General features: G+C 46.3%; 1 protein-coding gene across 7 annotated transcripts in view; it reads right to left on the bottom strand.

The window, feature by feature from the left end:
• NRP2 (neuropilin 2) overlaps positions 1-19,951 on the bottom strand; it is a 116,457-nt gene that overhangs the window by 60,569 nt on the left and 35,937 nt on the right. For all 7 annotated transcript variants that reach the window (XM_005574027.5, XM_005574028.5, XM_005574029.4 and 4 more), the window contains exons 4-7: positions 15,269-15,499; positions 14,042-14,197; positions 11,892-12,061; positions 9,949-10,104 (exon numbers count right to left, since the gene is read on the bottom strand). In XM_005574027.5, coding sequence (XP_005574084.1) covers positions 9,949-10,104; positions 11,892-12,061; positions 14,042-14,197; positions 15,269-15,499 — 713 coding nt within the window. The remainder of the gene's footprint in view (positions 1-9,948; positions 10,105-11,891; positions 12,062-14,041; positions 14,198-15,268; positions 15,500-19,951) is intronic.

Raw genomic sequence — 19,951 nt, 5'->3', positions numbered from 1 at the left:
CTTTCCTCAGTGAGTAAATGATTGTGTATTTGGACTGTCTTTGGGATGGCGGTGTGTGCATGAGTGTGGCTCACATGGGCATGGGGTGCACATGCTCGCATGTATGAGCTGAGGGAGGGGGTCGGTCTTCCCATGGATACATGTGGCCACAGGCTCTGGGTGAACCCCCTAATCTCTGCTTACAGTATCATCAGTCAGGAAGGGAGGCAAGCACACAGTTTGTATCCCCTAGGCCATCTACCTGACTGCTTCAACTGAACTGCACTCTGCCCTTTCATTTTGCCTACTCTTCTCCCACCCTTGAATCAAATGAAGGATCTTTTCAACTTAGCTTCAGATTACCCTTCACGTTTCCAAGCCTAGTTCCTGAACTGTTTTCTTGTCTGCTCTTGACTTTGTGTTCACATCTGCCCTCTGTTCTCTGGATGGTGAAGGAACAACATCTTATTAGATTTTTAACACACCTCTCACTCAGAGTGTGGTATAGTGGGAAACACAAGACAAAAAAACCTACTACTGAATCAGAAGCCAGGAGCCGCACTCTGCTGCTAATTAGCTCATAAGTGTGGGCAAATATCTCTACCTCCCTCGGGCCCCAATTTCCTCCTCTGTTAAATGAGGGGATTGTATGAGTTGATTTGTAAGGTTCTCTCTGGCCCCCTGCTTCTAAACCTTTCTTCACATGACTTTTTGTGGTTTGAACTGCTTTAACAGTGTCCACTTTGCAACAGGGCACTTTAGTTACCCGTTGTCCCTTACAGCCTAAGTGCTTTTGCAGACAATTGCTGTGGATGTTTTATACACTTTGAATAGTGCCCGGAACACATGGGGAGTGCCCCACTCACAGGGCAAGTATACCTTGTTGATGTGTTGCTTCAATACCAGTTCAAATTATTAATAACAAAGAGTCATGAATAACAACACCTTAGTCCTTACATATTGTCTTTTGCCCAAAGATATCAAAGTGCAATTTATGAAAATCCATTTTTAATGAAATATTAAGCAGTTTCTATTTATCCTGACCCAATGGGTTTACAAGGTCTCTATTTTTCTCCCTGCATCTCCCCTATTTATAGCTAGTAAATGCTTTCATATATTATACATCTTTATGACTTTCTCAATGCTTCTGTGGTTTTAGAATCACCCTTCATATGTTTTCTGATCAAATTCACTGAGATGGATTCTTGGCTTCCAGTCTAGGCATTGCAAGGTAAGGGGTTGTATGCATGGGAAATGACGCCAGGAAATTGGTTTTATTCCCTATTCCCTGATGACTCACTGAATCACTATAGGTAAATCAATAAACCGTAGATACCTTGGTTTCTCCTTCAGGAAAATCAAGTCGATAACAGGCTTGCAGATAGACACTTAAGTTTACTGGCCCTCCCTCCGAGACTTGCATAGCACCCAGGACAGATGTTAGCGTGTAAGCCAAGTCACAAGTCACAAGTGGGTCTTTGCACAGGTGGGATAGTTTCAAGTTCTAAAAGCCACAACTACTCCCAAGTCCCACCTTCAGGCCAACAATTTTCAGACCACAACTTTGCAGTGAGGTATCTGAGAAAAATCAGTGGATTGCCTTTTATGTTATACTCAGATAGGCATATATCAAACAGAATGATCGAATGCTAACATCTGCTTTAGAAGCTGGATGTCACAGAGGACATACATTTTTTATTTTTTATTTTATTTATTTATTTTTGAGATGGAGTCTTGCTCTGTCACCCAGGCTGGAGTGCAGTGGCATAATCTGGGCTCACTGCAACCTCTGCCTCCCGAGTTCAAACAATTCTCCTGCCTCAGCCTCCCTAGTAGCTGGGATTATAGGTATACGCCACCGTGCCTGGCTAATTTTTATGTTTTTAGTAGAGACAGGGTTTCACCATGTTGGCCAGGCTGGTCTCGAACTCCTGACCTCAAGTGATACGCCTGCCTTGGCTTCTCAAAGTGCTGGGATTACAGGTGTGAGCCACCATACCTGACCCATTTTTTATTCGTTTTAAAAGAAAGATCTTAGTATGGTTGTTTACTACCCAAAGGAAAATCACAAGTATGTTCAGGGTGACCCTAGTTTTCTGATGATAGTGTTGATTATATCATAATTATTAAAAATATATGTGTGTGCCTGTTTAAAAAGAGCTAAGCTGAACATAAAGATTTCTTCAAGTGCATCTCTACAAACCAACTTTAAAAAGCAATTCAGGGCACAAAGTGGTCTGGATTATCTATTTGGTGCCTCTCTGAATTCTGAATATAATCCAGCACTTCCCAATTGATTTTTGAGACCTTTGGTTTCTTGTCAGTAGCACAGAACCTGAAAACCATCAGCATTTCCTGGATTTTCTGATTTGCACCTCTAGGGGAGAGGGGGACCTGCCAAATAAATCAGCTGCTATCCAGCATTCCAGTTTGGTTGTATCTACACTCCCAGGAAAAGAAAATCAGTGCATTTTGACCATTCCTGTGAGTCTGCAAGGCATGGACAATATAATTCAACGTCATATATGTGTGTGTGTGTGTGTGTGTGTGTGTGTGTGTGTGTGTGTGTGTGTGTGTAATCTAGTAAGAAGCATCCAGCCAGAACACATCACTGATGGTTTCTGAGACCATCTCAGAACATTTTCTCTTCTTCCCACCCCATTTCTAGTCACAGTCACCTTTTCTTTGCTGACCCCTCCTTAAGTTGTCTTGGAAGAACACACAGTGACTGGCATAGCTGAGGACAGTGAGCTCTGCAGCCTTCTTACCTTCTAGGCCTCTAAGCAGAGGGATTTTCTGCCCAGCCTAAAGCCTTTTCCTATATACCATTCATCTTTGCTATCAATACCCATGTGGCCGGGACAGTGTAGATGCTACCTGTCATCACGCCTGCCTCTGGGGCCTGAGATGAAGATGCTGTCCAAGTCTTTGAGCTCCCTGGAGGAGAGACACAGCTGGCTGTTTCACCCTCCCCAAATGAGGTGGGCCCTTTGGTGGACAAACGCAGTCTCTCCTTACATGCACCTCTCATGTGAGTAGGGCTTCAGTATTCAGCTTACACACTCCCATCTCTTCGTTACCTGTGCTGTGAACTACCGTTTACTTCTACTTTGCTGTAAATATCTGAAGTCAGCCAGCTCCAGGGACTGCAAAGAAAGCAGGGAAATGTTTCCAAGACAGCACAGTGCTGGAGCCCTGGGGTAGACATTGTGCATGAGATGCTCCTCTTCTTTTTTAAAATAAATATTTCTCTCCACTAATAAATGTTTCATTGCCTCCAAAGTTCTCCCTTTCAATGTACTTGGCACAGACACTCAAGAAGGAGGAAAACAAAGCAGGGAGAAAAGTGGCAGGAACGCAGGGCAGAGGCTGGGGGAAACCAGAAGCATGTTTTTAAAACTAGTCCCAGAAACAAATGTGCTGACTCATCCACTCACCCTGGCTGCAGACCTGTGTGTCCTCCCTCTCCCACCCCCTTCCCTTGCATCTGCTCTAAAACCAGCCATTGGGTCTACACGTAAAAATAAATTGCTAATCAATGAATGCCATCCTGTTTAATTAATTTGTTGCACAAAACAGGCAAGTAGGGGGAGGGAACTGTTGCACTGGGGTGGGGAGGAAATGATATGAAGGCAATGGGCTTTTTTTGTTGTTTGTGAATAATGGTCCTGATCTTTTTCCTTTAAAACTCCCCTCTAAAGACAATTTTAAAAGTTTTTTTAAAGCTTCTTTCATTCTAGTGGATGTGGGAACTTAGCCAGATAGAGTCAGAGGCATGTGTGTGTGTGTGCATGTGTACACATTACATACATGTATGTGTATATATATATAAAAGAGAGAGAGATTAAGAGAAGGTGGGGATGCGGGTAGGCAAAGAAGCTCTCTAACAACCAAATGCGCATTAAGGACTCTGATGACCTCTGCTCTCATCCTCCTTCACTTTCGGGCTGTTTTTGTCATCAGGCAACTTTCCTACACGAAGGAGGAGACAGGCGCAGGGGCGGCTGTGTTCTGGGGGGCGGGGATGTGCGCATCCCCATCTGTGTGGGCCTGCGGGGCCCGCTAGATTTACTGCGGGATTATGTTACCCCCATCGAGACGCTGAGCCCTGGAACACAGCATACTAACAGGATTAGGGTTTCAGGATTTGAGACAGGAACGCTTCGGGGAGGAGGAGGGGGAGGAGTGCAGCTCAGGGGTGGAGCAGGAGAACAGCGGGCGGGAGAGTAGCACAGGATCAGAGCAATGAGCGGGCTTCGGGGGAATGGCCAATGTCCTCCTAGGAAGACGGAAAGAGAAACTTGGACATTCTAGGACATTATAGCTGGGTGGGGTGGGCCCTTCACCCCTGGAAACCTCCTAACACAGATGTTTGGGCTTTTTAAGGAGGCGCCTTTAACTCCCAGGTGGGCAGAGATTGAAGGAACAGGGAGTGAGGTTCCAGAGACCTCTGCCACCTGCCTGCCTCTTCCGGTGGAGGCTCTGCAAACCAGAGCAGGGACAAGGTGACATCAGAGAGTGGGACAATCTACCAGGTGAGGGCTTCACTCCAGTGCTTACCTACATTAGTTGGGGTTGGGGCAAGGAACATGATTCCTCAGCCCAAGCAAAATCACAGCACCCTTCCACATGCCCTCTATGTGCTGCTTGTCACTGGCTCTGTGCACAGCGGGGACCTGGGAGGTTAACGTCAAGGCTATCAGCGCCAGGGAGGCGCGCCTCAGCTATTGGAGACAGTTCAGCACCCACGGGAGCTGGGTGACGCTGGCCACGGAAGCCTGATAGAGAAAAGGTTCAAGCTTCTGTATAATGAAATTTTCCCCTGAGCTTCCTAAGTGGAGAGGCTAAAGGTCTGAGCTCATCCCATGGCAAATGGATAAGGGACAAACTTAATTACCTAGGGCACTGGATTCTTCTCCATTTTAATTGAGGGGGTCAGATACACTGAGGGACTTGAACTTGGAAGGGGCATCAGCCCCCTTCAGAGCACACACAACCATGGTTCGATGACGCCGTTCTAGCCACGACTTCTGAAGGCTGGTGCCCATTACAGTGTGAGGCATTGTCCTAATCTCATATACAACAAACAAAATTACCACCACAAAAGGAATAAGGGGAAGCCCATCATCTGCCAGGAGGTTTTTTAAAAAAAGGTTTCTTCTGAAAACTTAAATGATCAAGTGGAGACATAATTGCATCCCTAAGAGAACAATGAGGCTGATATGGATGACATTTATCTGAGGCAGCTCAGTGCAGGCCCCATCAGATGCAGGGAAAGGTCTGGATGACTTATCGTGGTCCATTCCAGGCCTATGATTTTAAAGAGGCCCATAAATATCCCATGGGGCCTTCTTACTTTTTAAATTGATAACTTGCTTCTGCTCAAGAAGAGCTTTGTGGGTCTCCTCCATTAATTATATCCACAGAGAGCGTTCCATCTGCAGATCTCAAGGTGCTTTGCCGATAGCAGCTGCAGCGCCACTCCATTTGGACTGGGTGGAAACCCTGAGGCCTGGAGCCACTAAGAGACGTTTCCAGGGTCATGCAGTGCCCTGTTTAAGAAGGTCTGAAAATAGACATCCTGTGCCTCTAGCTGTTAGCCAACTGATTTGGGGGTTTGGTTTTCTGACACCACTCTTTCTCTCCTCCCAAGTCTCTGATTTAAAAATGATTTATTTTAATTTAGAAAATAAATACAAGACAGAGGATTTTTGAAATGGGGTGTTTATTTGTTTTGAAGGGAGGTAGCCAAATCAAATAAATGGCAACTCCTTTCAACTCCCCATCCTCATGATTCTGTCGTGGGGCCCAGCTCCACAGCAATGAGCCTAGTGGGTTAAGCCACGTCCAGGCTCATCCTGCACACAGAACTTCACTGGAGAGGAGGCTTTCCGGGAAAATGTGTGCCTGTCAGTCCTTGGACTGAACATGTAGGAAGCCAAGTTCCCTCAAGATGAAGAGTAAGGCCTAGGCCAGACTGTGGAGAGCGCCAGCCTGGACATCCAAGTCTGGTGAGCAGGCGCCGTCCATGAAGGCTCCAGTTTCCTAGTCCCTGCAGCAAGGTACTTAATCTCTAAGAGCTTCAATTCCACAGTTGTGAAACTCTGTGAAATTCTCTAGTGAATAAGCTGGTGCCTGAGGATTTTCTGAGTCCCTTGGAGGTCATCCTTACATTAATGTGATGAGCTCAGTGCATTCCTTCCACTCCTTGTGGGGTAATTCTGAAAATTCTTGGACCCAAGTCTTACCTCATCCCTATCTCCCCCCATCCATCCTTGATCTGGCCAATAGCGTGCATTTGGCACCCTACAGACTTTCTCTTTTAGCCCAAATTTCTTCCAAATACATCAGAATAGCCCAGAAACACTGTGACTAACCAGAGCTATGTCAACAAGGGAGATCCCCACGTTTACCGAATGAGGGGGAACTGAAGATAAGGGCTTTTGCCTAGACAAATAAGGGCAATAGTCTCTCTCCCCTGTCTTGTCACCAGCTGTGGTTCTATTCCCCAGGCACAGCTGATCCCCACAGTGCAGACTCATGGAATCAGCATCTCAGGAGGGCAGGACCTTGACTATGACCTTGTGCCTCTGAGCTCTTCCTATCGCTCTCCATGTGCCCCTCTTGGTATGTATGTGCATAATTGTGCCTATAATTATGTAAACATACATGAACCTTCTACTGTTGTATTAACAATGCCATGTCTGCGTCTGGGGTGTTACTAATATAGCTGGGGAAACCAAAAGCAGTAATTTCTGCTTGTGGTTTCTAAAGAAATGTATGCAAAGCAATTTGTATAATTTAAGGGAGCACATGGGTTGGATATGGGTTCCATCAGGCAGATGAGCTCTCTGCCTTGTGGTTATGCCATAAATATACATAAGGCGGGCCCGCCCTATATGAGAATCATAGGTTCCATATTTATGGCATGTGGAATTGGATAAAGATTTGGGATGTGCTGTGCATGTGGCCTGTGTAACCAGGCTGCATTTGCCAGGGGGATGTTTGCAATGCCCCAGCAACAGGGTGACTGACCACTTTCTCACAGGCGACCTCATGATGACCTGTTGGATGGGAGGAGACCAAGAAAAGGCTGCTCCCTGGCTAGGGGAGGCTGGAAGAGAGTTCCTTAGTCTCCCTCACCCCCTGGCAGCAAGAAGGAAGGCATTCTTTCAGAGGCCTAGGCCTTGCCTCAGCCCAGTCTGGGTCCACATTGTAAACAGTGTTTTGCAAAGACATAGCACAGCCCTCCCCCGCCACCTTGCATGCTCATTAATCTTGTTTTTCTCTGCCTTCCCCAATTCCCTGGTCTTTGGTATGCTGCATTGCTGTTGACAGTGACCAGGGAGTTGAAATCGAGTTCCCACATTTCTGTCCCAAATGTCACAATTCCCTCTTCCTTCCCTGCACACTGGGAAGGCATTTGCAAACCTTCCCTCTGCACTGCAGAGCAGAGCAGAGCCGGTGGCTGCCTTCCTCTCTGCTTTGCTTTTCTGCTAACTCCTGTGGTCTGAATTTCACTTTCAAGCCCGCCACTTAGCACCCGTTAGCTGGGCACAGTGCTCACCATCCAGCGGCTACAAAGAGAAACTCAGTGGTGGTACTCGGCGTGGATGAAGCCTCTTCCTCCACGGCCCCCAAGTCCCCTCCCCAACCCCCACCTCCCCCATGGTATCAAATCAAACTGCAGCAGACTTGACAAATCTATTTGGCATGGTTCACTCAACTATTTCAACCCCAACAGCCCGGAGAGCTGCACTGACGCACCGTGAATGAGGGGGACTCTGCACATTAAATACAGATATCTGAACGAAAGATCTGCTAATGAAGGGGCAGCTGAGACCATCCTTGCAGGGGAGACAAGGAAAGCCTCCTGGGCGCCCACCACACCCGCAGTGGGGTGAAGGAGCTTGGAGAGTGGGGCAATGCCTACTTGGCAGGCTCTCCATTTTCCTGCCTCCTTCTAAGTACACAGAGGATGAATTTCTAATGCGGAAGAGAAAGGGCTTTTCCTCTGCCCCAACTCCGTTTATTTGGGCAGGACTAATTCAGTAAAACAAAAACAAAAACAAAAAAACTCTCAAGTTACCCCTTGGCTTCTGGGGAAAGAAATCTAGCCAAGTGGGGAAAGAGGAGGCAAAAGAGAACGTATCCACTATGAAAAAGTCGAGAAAAATAATTCTGAAAACCAGAAAGCTAAATTCAATTTCAGGAATATCTTTCCTGAAGAATGAATACCAGGGATAAAGCCAGGGAGGACAGCATTCTATGAAAATGTGCAGTGCTAAGGTATTTCCAAAAGCAGATTTCCTACAAATGATGTTTTAAATAGCATCCTGGTCCATCTGCATGCTTTTAAAACAGCTTATGCTACAGTATCCCTCCAGGCCCGCGCTGCTTAGTCACTGCGCCTGGACAGGGAGACAGTCAGGTGAGCCCCACTCCTCTCCCCGGGGGTCACCCCTGCCTGGCTTCTGGCACTCGTCTGCTAGCTGAGCTTTGGAGATCTACCAGTTTATCATTGAAAAGGCTGGGGTGGAACCAGGTCTCAGCCCCCAAGCTCCTGGCACCCAGTGCCAATTCAGGCTGGCCATTCCCGACGAATGCTTGGCAAGTCTTCCTGCAACCAAGTCAGTGGGAAACCAGACCTGGCCGGGCACATCTTTCAATTACTAAGTACCTCACAATCTTTATCATGGAAATCGGGCAATTGTGTGCATGTCTGTGAGATACCTGGTAATATCCAGAAGCCATGGTTTTCAGATGAGTGGTACCCCATTACTATGGTGTTTTCAATTTTTAAAAAATCTACTCCTTTTCCCGTTTCCCAAGTGAGGCTGCCAACGTCATAGTTCAGAATTTTCTGGGTCTAAGGTTTCCAGCTGCACCAGACAGAGCAAGCTGCCTTGGGGCAGTGATAGGGGCTGAGGAGATTCCCTTTGGAAAAGATCTTTGGCCTCCCTAGGCTTGGCCACATGTGACCCATTTTGATAATTCACACCCTAACAGACCAGGGCCTGGTGGAACTGGAACGCTACAGGAGAGACCCGCTTCCTCCCTCCCTACCTCCCTTTTAGGGAAGGAGAGGCAGCCCCTGGGAATCTCCCGGACATCACACTCTCCTTCCAGACCTCTGTGCCAGCTCCTGCTCTGCAGGGGGCACCATGCCCTGTGCTCCCATCACAGATACCGCAATCCCACCCACACAAGCCCCTGGCTGTTTGCAGTAAGCCTCTATGTGCTGAGTGTGCTGTGTATATACACATATAGCCCCCACATCGCCCGTGCCAGCTGCAGACCCAGAATGTCATGTGTCTTTAGAAAGTGGAGTGCCAGACATTTATCCATACGTATACAACAAAAGCCCCACATCACCCACACAGACCACACCTCCGGGAGCCGCAGACGCGGGAGACGCCAGCAGAGAGAATTCAATGCCTCGCCGCTAAGCATGATTGCCAGTTCAGAACCCATCCCCGACAAACTGAATTTCTCTTCATTATTTATTGTCCTCTTTCTTCTGCGGGACATTGTGATTCCCTCTCAGGATTTGTGCCCTTTCATTTCCAGAGCTCCGTAACTCCTGAACTGTAGTGTCATGTGGTTTTGTGATTGTTAACCCAGCATGTGGAAGGGACTCAGGCCATAAATGTTCAGTGAATCCTGTGTGGGGAGAAGCGGACTGGGGACGCATTTTCTCCTTCATTTGAAGTCAGAGAACACTCTGCAAGCTCGCTCGCTCTCTGCGCAAGATGCAACAGCAACCGGGCTGTCAGAGAAACGGTGTTTTCCAATCGCTTTAGCCTAAGAGAGAAGATTTTCAAGGCCAGCACGACCCTTGCCTCCATCAATTATCTGAGCCTCACTACACAAGGCTCTCTGTCCTGTAGGAGGTCGCCTTAAAGCTCCCCTGATCCCATCCCTCCTGCCCTGGTCCAATGTGCCTTTAAGGTAGGATCATGGATTTACCTTGTGATTTTTGCCATGCCGGTACACCATCCAGTCCTCTCCATTAGTGCTGACTTCCAGCTTATAGGATTTGACATAGTAGCCATTCTGTGTTTCCCTGGAAATCGCTCCCTGTGTTGCGATGGCTGTGAGCATGGTTAAAAAGCGCAGGTCCACCTGGGGAAGAGAGGGCAGGAGTAAGAGACCACCATTCCCAACATAGGGCAGTGTCTTGTTGTTTTCCAAAGGATGCAATCATTAGACTTTTCTCCCAACCTGTATCTGTGATTCGCTGAGACGTACTTGTAATTAGTATCAGTTTGCAATTCTATTGGACAATTAAACTTGCATTATCTTACACTAAATCAGACACCTTGAAAAGCTAGGTTTTCTTTTTTCTCTCTTTGGCAAATATGAAGGGACAACACTCATTTTTTCTCAATCATTGAACATCTAGAACTATAATCCCTTCTTAGTAAATGAAGGCCTGCCTTGGACTGTGGAAGCAGATGCTGCTTTAAAGAAATAAGGCTGAATCTACTCCACTCTACTGTCCAATTCACTTACAATGCCCTAGTTCCAAAAGTCACACTCATAGAGGCATCCCCTCCCCACACCCTCTCCCTCCATTGTGTATTTAGTTGCTCAGGTCACTAAGGGGTCAAAGGGCATGTAGAGTCTGCCCAAGCAATTAGGCTTATGCACCAAGGCCTGACCTTTTGCTCTATGAGGAGGATGGCCAACATTTTAAGGTACTTCCCCTCCCACAATGCCAAACCCATTTGGAAATTGCTGGATGTCATTCCTTTGCTGGCCATGGTGTTTCTGAATGGCAGTCTCCATGTGACCAAAATGTAGCTAGCACACACTGGCTAAATTCAATTCAGTAAGCACTTATTGGTGACCTACAATGTGCTCAGCATTACTAAACATTCAAATAAGTACACAGTGCCATCTACACGTATGAGAAACAGGTGGATGGCAATAGGAGAAAGTATAAGATGAAGGTCAAAGATAGGGGATGCCAGTTATAAAGAACTTTCTGGAAGCTTTGCAGGCTGAGAGGAGATGGTTTTTGGAGAGGCAGAGAGGAGAGACAATGACAAATGGCCCCAGGGCTTGCTGTTAGAACCTCTATGGACTCCCTGGAGTTTCTAAGTGGTCTTTCTCCCTTTCCTGTTGTCTGCTTTGCAACATCCTTCTTAGAGCAGAGGTCACCGTGTCGCATCAGAGCTAGGACAGGCTTGTCAGTGGGTCACAAGGCTGTCTTACATGTGTCATAAAAGCAGTCACTGCTCTGGTGTAGAACTAGTAGCTTGCTTTTCCCCTGTTTACTTCTTCCCAGGGGATGAGAACTGGAGCAGTGTGCAGTGCGGGAAGATTACTCAACATGAGCTGCAAGTTTTATTCAGAATAAAGCAAACAATGGTCTGAAGAGATGCTGCCGAGCATCTGGACTCCTTGAGTTCCGTTCCTGGTAGTGACATTTTCCCATGTGTTCTTCTGATAGCTCTGTGCAAAACCTTCCTGGCAGGGCTGTCTCCAAATAGCAAAGATCATGAGAAACTGTCATGCGCAGTTAGCACCTCAACAAACCTGCCCTTAGGAGAATGCCCCCCATGTCCCTGATGCCTCCCTGTGCCAAGAATGAGGAAGATTCAAACAGCTTATAGAATGTTCCTCGAATATCTATAGTGATAGGGCAAACAGCATCCTGGCCAAACAATTCCTCCCAGGCTCAGTAATCTCCACAAGGGCGGGGGCAGGCTCCCTCCGATCAGTGTATGCCAGCATGTAAACCAGTGCGTGGCATACACATCTGTTTGGATGAATGAATCAGTGGAGTTCTCATGTATGCTGTGTTTATTTTCTTTGTGTCCTCTGTCCACTGTATTTGAGGAGCTACCCTCCTACTCCAGCAATACATACACACTCTGCACATCCTCTGCTATCTGCACAAGTACCTGGAGATACTCCTTGTTGGAATCCAAGTTGGGGGTCCAGCCATTGTCATCACCATGGAGCCGGCTTTGTTGAGGGGTCCACCTCCCATCAGAGTAGGTAGATGAGGCACTGATCTGTTCATTAGCAATCCGGCCAGACTCCATGCCCAGAGGGACATTGCACTGAAAGTCTGGGGAAAGGAGATGGTCAAATGCAGAGTTAGGCCTTCCAACCTCATACCCCGGGGTTCCCCAAATGTTGCCTCCCTTCTAGGCACAAGTCCTTGCAGGCATTTCCTCATTTAACAGACCCTAATTATATGCTCATGTTTTAAAAACAACTACACCAAGTCATAGAGCTTAACAACCCCTCTGGGTCTGAAAGAAACTAAATGGGACCTAAAAGAAATCAGACTATGGATAAATAACTGAATCATCATACAAATTAAAAATATAATTTAAAGCACAAAAACTGTTAGTGCTGCAGGCTACAGATGCCAGATGCACCATTATTGCAATACAGGTAAATGTGAGATAGACTTGTGGCGATTCAGGTGAGCTGATACATCGTGGAAAGCCTGCTTTATTAATAAACACCCAGGAGGCACTTCTGCTTCTTTCTTTTTTCACTCAACTGTCCTGTGAGTTCTGGCACAGAAGACAGACATTACAAAGCATGAATACTTGTCTTTGGGAAACCTCTCCATGAGCACATGCATGTCACTCTCTATTCCCCTGCACCACCTGTCTGGACAAATAGACCCAGCAGTCACTTATTCTGGCCTTGTGCTGTCAGTTGCATTGCTGTCCTTCCATGAATGCCATGAACACAGATCGATACGGGTGTGTGCATGTGTCTAAGATGGGCCAGCCAGCAATCCTTATCAGGTATCAGCCTATTCTTTACTCTGTGACTGCACTGGCCATTCACGGGACCTGGTGCAATTTGCCACACTGTTTCTTTGTCACTCAATCTTCAGAGGCTCTTTGATGAAAAAACAAATGCAAAACCCAGCAACCTTCCTGCAGGACAGGCTGCTGTGTCTGTAGTTATATATATGGTGAGTTGTGTGCAATCAGGGCAGGATTTCCACAGCTTGAAGCATTCTTAAAAGTGCTTCTTTAGTCTTGAAACTTATTTGGGGCTGGGCATGGTGGCTCACACCTATAATCCCAGCATTTGAGGAGGCGGAGGCAGGCAGAGCACTTGAGGCCAGGAGTTCAAGACCAGGCTGGTCAACATGGCAAAACCCCACCTCTGCTAAAAATACAAAAATTAGTTGGGCATGGTGGCGCATGCCTATAGTTCCAGCTACTTGGGAGGCTGAGACATGAGAATCACTTAAACCAGGAGGTGGAGGTTGCAGTGAGCTGAGATCGAGCCACTGCACTCCAGCCTGGGCAAGAGAGAGAGAGACTGTCTCAAAAAAAAAAAAAAAAAAAAAAAAAGTTATCGTTTGGGTCTTTAAGTAGAAATGGCAGCACATTTGAAACACATGTCCAAGAGCAGCTGATTTGAAGATGTTGCTCAGTGCTGAGGGACCGCAAGTCCCACAGCAGCTGCAGTCAGAGTGACAGTTTTTAATTCCTTGCTTGGTGCCTGGCACATAGTAAAAGCTCCACAAACTATCTCTGGTGGACGTGTGGAGTCCAAGTCTAAGCAGTTGTACCAATCTAGTCAGGAAAACATTACCCAGGCCCAGAGATGGTTAATGTCAAAAAATACAGAGAGAGGTTTAAAATGGTTCAGTTTTGTGACAATGGCCCCTGAGATTTTGAGAGGGGAAAAAAATGGCTACAGACTAAAAAAATGTTAGCAGAGGAGGGACCCTGTATAGAGCATCCTAACTAACCTCTCTTTCATTCATAGATGAGGAAACTGAGGTATGAGATGGTGCCATGACTTGCCCTGAAAATAACTAATTCTTATTCCATATATATATATGTATATATATATATTTTTTAAAGAAATAAGCACCCAGATTGACATGTGTTCTTTTCTCATCAACCTCTTCCTGGCAAGAGGATATGGGCGCCTCTAAACTCAGATGCCACCATAAATTCCATGGAGTTCCCATCTTCTGTCTCATAGAGCTCAGCCTCTCTTCACCTGTACACCCTTACAGCCCTGGTGGAAAGACAGGACAGAGGTTCCTAATCGGCCAACTCACTCTCTAGCGGCTCTTGGTGGACCAGGTAGTAACGCGCAGAGAAGCCATCCTTGGCCACCGCCATGTCCGTGTGAAAGGTCAGGGAAAGGATCCCCGTCGATGAACGAAGTTCAGAGGGTGTTTTGGTCCCACAGTACTTGCCAATCAGGGGGCCAACTGGACATTCAAGACAAAGAGAAGTCAGTGGAAATCAAAATGTCAAACTTGGTTTCCACTCTGTTTTCCCTTCCCCTCACTGCATTTTATTCAGTGGAGCATCACTTTGTACACCTTGCCATAAAAACCAAAGATATGTTTCAAGAACAATGGCTAATATTTTTCTTGCGCATTAAATAGCACTTTCACTTTTTCATCAAAAAGGTACAGGCCGCTTTCACTGGCTTCATTCTGTTCTCAGTGGCCTGGAAGCTGAGCTGGAAAGGCATCATTACGATGTCTATTCTACAGAGGAAGAAACTGAAGTTTGGAGAGTGCATGTGATTTCCTTATTCACACTGCTAGGAAATAGCAGAGCTGGGCCTCCAACCCAAGTTTTCTGACTAAGTCTTGTGCTTTACCCAGGAAATGAAATTGCTCTTCTTGCTTAGTCATCATGTCTCCTTTATATTAGAAGATACTTAGAATGACTACAAAAGTGAAAGATTTGTTCCTTTCCAGTCCTGATTAGACCCAGGATCTATGTTGGTCTTCACCTGTGAAGTACTGGTGGCTCTCAGCCTTGGGTGATGTACCTTTTCAATATTTATGACTATATTAATAATAATTTTAAAATTATAGTAATAATAATGATGACGATAGCAGCTAACTTGACACAGATAGGGTAAGTAATCTGTCTAAGGTTGCACAGCTGGTGAGTAGCAGAGCCAGGAGTTAAGCCCGGCCAGTCTGGCTCGGAGTCCTTCTGTTTGGTCATAGGGGTTAGCCATCAAGCCACCTTCTATCCTGACAATTTGGGGTAGAAATGAACACTATCTATAAGTTTTCTCATCCTTTCCAAGTATCTACTTAGTCTCCTATCTTTTTCTAAAGAAATATTTCCAAGAAAGTAGACAGCCTTCCTGTAATTTCTCTCAAGCTATCCTTAGTGAAGGGGAAGAAGAGAAAGTCACCATGGGTCATATAAGAACTCGTAGGAGCTTTGAAGTCTTTGTCTTCCTCTTTATCATCACTAAAGCAATTAACAGGCAAAGGCCAAGCTACTGAAGAATGCCTCATGACATCACTCACCATGTGGAATGCCATCCCAGATGTCCAGCCAGTCGTACTTGCAGTCCCCCTCTCCCACCTGCAAAGGGTCATGCTCCAGGTCAAAGATCAGGAACTGCAGGACAATCTCCATCTTGGGTTTGGCCAGGATGGTAAAGGTGCAGTCCAAGTTGTGTGGATACTTCTCAGGAAACCCAGGGGATTCGATGGTCCCATTGGGGCTTGTGAAGTTTTTTGAGCAATCTTCAGAGCCTGTATGTAAAAGACAACTGTAGCACTAAGAAGAAGATGCCTTTCTTCGCGGCCTCTGTTACATGGGTTATTTAAATGTTTGGGCCCAAATCCCCCTACTCTTGAGGGTTTTGTTGCCACTGGAGTGGCCCTTGAAGCAACATACTCTTCACATGCACGTTTCAAGCCTTCATAAATTAGGGAGGCACAGCTGGCTTGCTCTACATATCAGAGTGAGAGCAGCAATTGAGGAATTGGGTAGGGGTAGAGAGAAGTGTGTGTGTATGTGTGTGTGTGTGTGAGAGAGAGAGAGAGAGAAAGAGATAAAGAAAGAGAGAGAGAGAGGGATTCTCTTGAAAAGGAACAGAGTCTTCTTTCTCAGTTACTCAGCTGCTCACTCCAGAAATGTAAGTTATTTCAATCCTTAAGGAAGGCTTGCTGATTGCCAGCAGGGAAAACAATGTTACCCCTTATTTATTGCTGACCTCAACACTAGCCCCTATTGTACCACAGCCAACGAAGTGCCCCCTTCTCCCTCCAAGATCCAAGGTGCCTCAGGGGAGGGGCAAAGGGGAGCTTGGGTCTCATTCATGTCATGACTATATTAAAACGAGCTGCTCTGTAGTGGTCAGACAATTAACAATCGATGTTTTTAGCTGGTGGATCACAGCAGGCCGTTGGGGATGTTAAAGGCCGCTCCGGCAACAAGTTTGGAAAAATGCAGCAGTGCATTGACATTTGGAAGGCTTCTGGCTCCTTTGTGGTGTGGATGGCCTTGTTTCTCTCCTGAGCTCTTGTGTCTGCTTTCTTGGGATGCATGGAGGCATCCTGATTAAATGCGGCACACATTCGCATCCTGGTGCAAACTTGGATGGCAGCAGGAACAGGAACAGGAGCTCATAAGAGGATTGCAGCCACCCTATCTCTGAATGCCTCTAGGTGGAGTCATATTAAAAGGGTCCTTGTTGTGCTTTAACCCAGCCACCATTTGCCAGGGCAGCACCACAGATGGGTCCCAGGAGCACTGCAACCCAGACCAATGGACCCATGGAGCACGAGCTCATGCACATTCACGCAACGAATGGAAATACTGGACAATTAGAATTGATTTCACTCATTATGTTCAGATTTTAAAAGAAGAAAAGGAAGCAGGATTTTTGAGGAGGATAATAGCCACTCTTAAGCATTAAAAAAAAAAAAAAAAAAAAAAAAAACCCCACCAGAAATACTCGATAAACTAGGTGTTTACTGGCAGGAAGTGTCCTCTGGGGCTCACACTCAAATATAACTAGGTGATGTCAATACACTGATCTTAGCCTGCGGCGATGTCTTTATCCTCAGCTCCTATAGGAGGCCTCTTGTTGAGTCTCTTTATTGATGACAGCTTTCTGGAAAGAGGCAAATGTCTGATTTGGAAGAAGTGCCATGCAAATAAGTGGGGATGGAGGAGTTGCAACTTTCTTCAGCACCAGACAGAAAATTCCAGTATCTCCTATCTATCCATCCATCACTTCCTACTTTCCACCTTGTGCTGTGCCTTGGCAGGGTAGGGACTAGGAACACACGAGGGCAAGGGCTAACCTTTGCATGGGTTCTGTGGAGGCTCTAAGCAGCGAATCTCAGAGGCTCTGCACCCCATCATTCATATGCATGGCAGCAGCAGGGCAGGCCCAGAGTTTTCAATGGGCAGCTAGTCCTGGCGGGATGAGCTGGGGCCGCCTCCCCCAGCTTTGTTTATGATTGGGCTTCAGACTCCTGAGGGCCTCCTCAATGGCCCGGGATGAGGCAATTCAGCAAAGCCAAGCCAGCTGGCGGGTCTTCAGGGGGCCAAGAGGAATTTTGAAAAGGTTAGAGTTTATGGCTGCTATGCAGCATTCTTCATGCGGGCCACTCAGCTGAGCCTCACACATGGTTGGAGGAAATTAACTCTCTATTCATTTCTTGCTTGAGAGCTAGAAAGAGCATCCTGACATGCCCTCTTAGAGCTTGCTCTATTGTTATTCCCTTAGAAGGCAAGGGGAATCTCCACCCCCCCGGGAGTGGGGAATTTTCTGGTGGAATCTTTCTTTGGTTCCTGTCATAGGTGGGGCACAAGTGCTTCCATGATGGACATCTACTGAGTCTAAGAGAGACTTGGAGAACGTGAAATTCGAAAGTATCCATAGTTCCCAGGGTCTTGAGTTCCTGCATTTCTGATATATGGCTATAAATGAGTATATACTTTGACTCATTTTGAAGGCAGTGGGAAAACCTTTGTCCAGTTTTGTCTGTTTTTATGCAGAAAAATCAAACCTGTCTATTAACATCATGCATTCATCTCTAATCGTATCATCTCACTGTTTGCGGCATCACAAAAGCAGTTGAATAGCAGATGCCAAGAAGAGGTCTCAGAAAAGGAGACAGAAGCTGGCTCTTGCAGACATCTGCCTTATCCAAGATCCTTTTCCGAGATGTCTTCGAAGGTTTAAAGGTTAAACGAAGAACTCGAGTCAACAAATACTCAAGCCCACTCAAGGCTAAGATTGTACACAGAAGCTGGGGGATTTGGGTTGCAGTGAATGATTTCATAGGAAAGGACTGCTATGAAAAATGCCCACTCCGTTTTTCCACTGTGAATTTTACAATAACGCTGCAAGCAGAAGAATCTACAGGTATCAAGACATTTAAAACACGGTGGATTTACTGGAAGCTGAGTTTGCCTTTCCAGCAGAAGGTGAATTCAGTTCCTGAATTCAGGAAGTGGAGGCAGTAGGCACTCCGGGTTTTCTCTACCTCTGTGAATGACCCCAGAAATGTCTCTCTCTGAAGTGTCACAAGCAAACAGGAAAGAAAACCTGATCTTGAACTTATGGTTAAAGGGGCTTCTGGAAAAAACCAAACACACACACACATTTTCCACTAATTTTGTTTACAACGTGACATTTTACGTTTAAAAATTCCTCTTTTTTTTTTTCTGTTCTCACGATATCTTGATTTGAGATCTTTTAAATTTATGAGTTGTTCTGACTTACCCTTTTAAATGTAGACAGTCTGGTAACATACAGAATCTTTTATAAACCATTTCACTTAGGGCAGACATGAACCTTCCACGCCAGCCACATGCCCTGGTCAGCACTCACACTGTGGGTCCTGCAGCAGAGGCTCACCAGGATAATGTCCCACTGAAGGCTTCTAGAGCCCTCTGTATGGCTATTTGCATATCTGTGTTTACAGTTTTTCCCGCTTCTTCCTCTCTATGAATCCGACTAGCAAACATAGCTGTGTTTGTTTGGATTTCTTCAGCATGTCCACCCATTTCTTTCATGTTCTGTGGATGACATAAACTTTGTATATTTTCTCTCCTGACTCCAACAATGGAAATGTGGGTATAGGACATGGCACCTGCATGAATGCTCATTTTTCTAAACTTCTCTGTTTTGAGTTTTGCTCCCTTGCACATTTCTGTACTTCATATAAGGTTGACTTTTTTGTTGTTGTTTTTTGAGATGGAATTTCGCTCTTGTCATCCAGGCTGGAGTGCAATGGCACGATCTCAGCTCACTGCCACCTCCACCTCCTGAGTTCAAGCGATTCTCCTGCCTCAGCCTCCCAAGTAGCTGGAATTGCAGGTGCGTGCCACCATGCCCGGCTAAGTTTTGTAGCTTTAGTAGAGACGGGATTTCGCCATGTTGGCCAGGCTGGTCTTAAACTCCTGACCTCAGGTGATCTGCCTGCCACAACCTCCCAAAGTGCTGGGATTACAGGCATGAGCCACCGAGCCTGGCATATGTAAGATTGACTTTCATGTGGAGAGTTGCTCTTCCAGTAGCAGGTGGGTATGATGGCAGGTACAAGTGGCCCTGAGAAGTCTACTGGGCTCTCATCTGCTCTCTCACATTGCCAGGAGTGTGGCTGTTGTTGGCAGGGCTTTCTCTCACAATCATCTCTCCACTAGGCAACCCCAATCCTTAAAGCAGGAAACCCCATTTCTCCAAGCCGAAGCCATCCCTTGACTGGCACCATTGTTGCCAGGTGGTTCACAGACTTGTTGCTTCATTTGAAATCCTGCTTCAGCATGTCCTCGAGACAGCAATGTTGAATTATGACACCCTCCTACATGTTGTATCTTTTAATATCCTCCTTTCACATTTGCATGATGGATAGAGTGAACATTGACTTTTCCCATGACTTTCTGGAGAATGTAGCATGATGCCTTGTGAAATACTAAGTTGGGTGGTGTGAGACCAAGGCTGAGCTTTCACGGCCCTGCTCACCCTTGTTCTGACTTCCCTTGGCCATCTTCCTGGAAGATCTTGCTTGGAGCTGTTTTCCTTTCATGGCCAGCACGGTGCAGCCGAGTGGCAGCATTAGCACTAGGGACCTTGCTACTGAATAGATTCTCTGGAGCCCCTTGATTGCCAAGCCACTCGACTGCTCCCCCATTTTCATAACCACCACATGTCAATTTTACCTTTACTTTGCACTTATTCATTC

The sequence above is a fragment of the Macaca fascicularis genome, chromosome 12 (genome assembly GCF_037993035.2).
Source record: "Macaca fascicularis isolate 582-1 chromosome 12, T2T-MFA8v1.1".
Lineage (NCBI taxonomy): Eukaryota > Metazoa > Chordata > Mammalia > Primates > Cercopithecidae > Macaca > Macaca fascicularis.
Note: the sequence above shows the minus strand (reverse complement) of the source record. Positions and strands in the feature narration are given on the sequence as shown.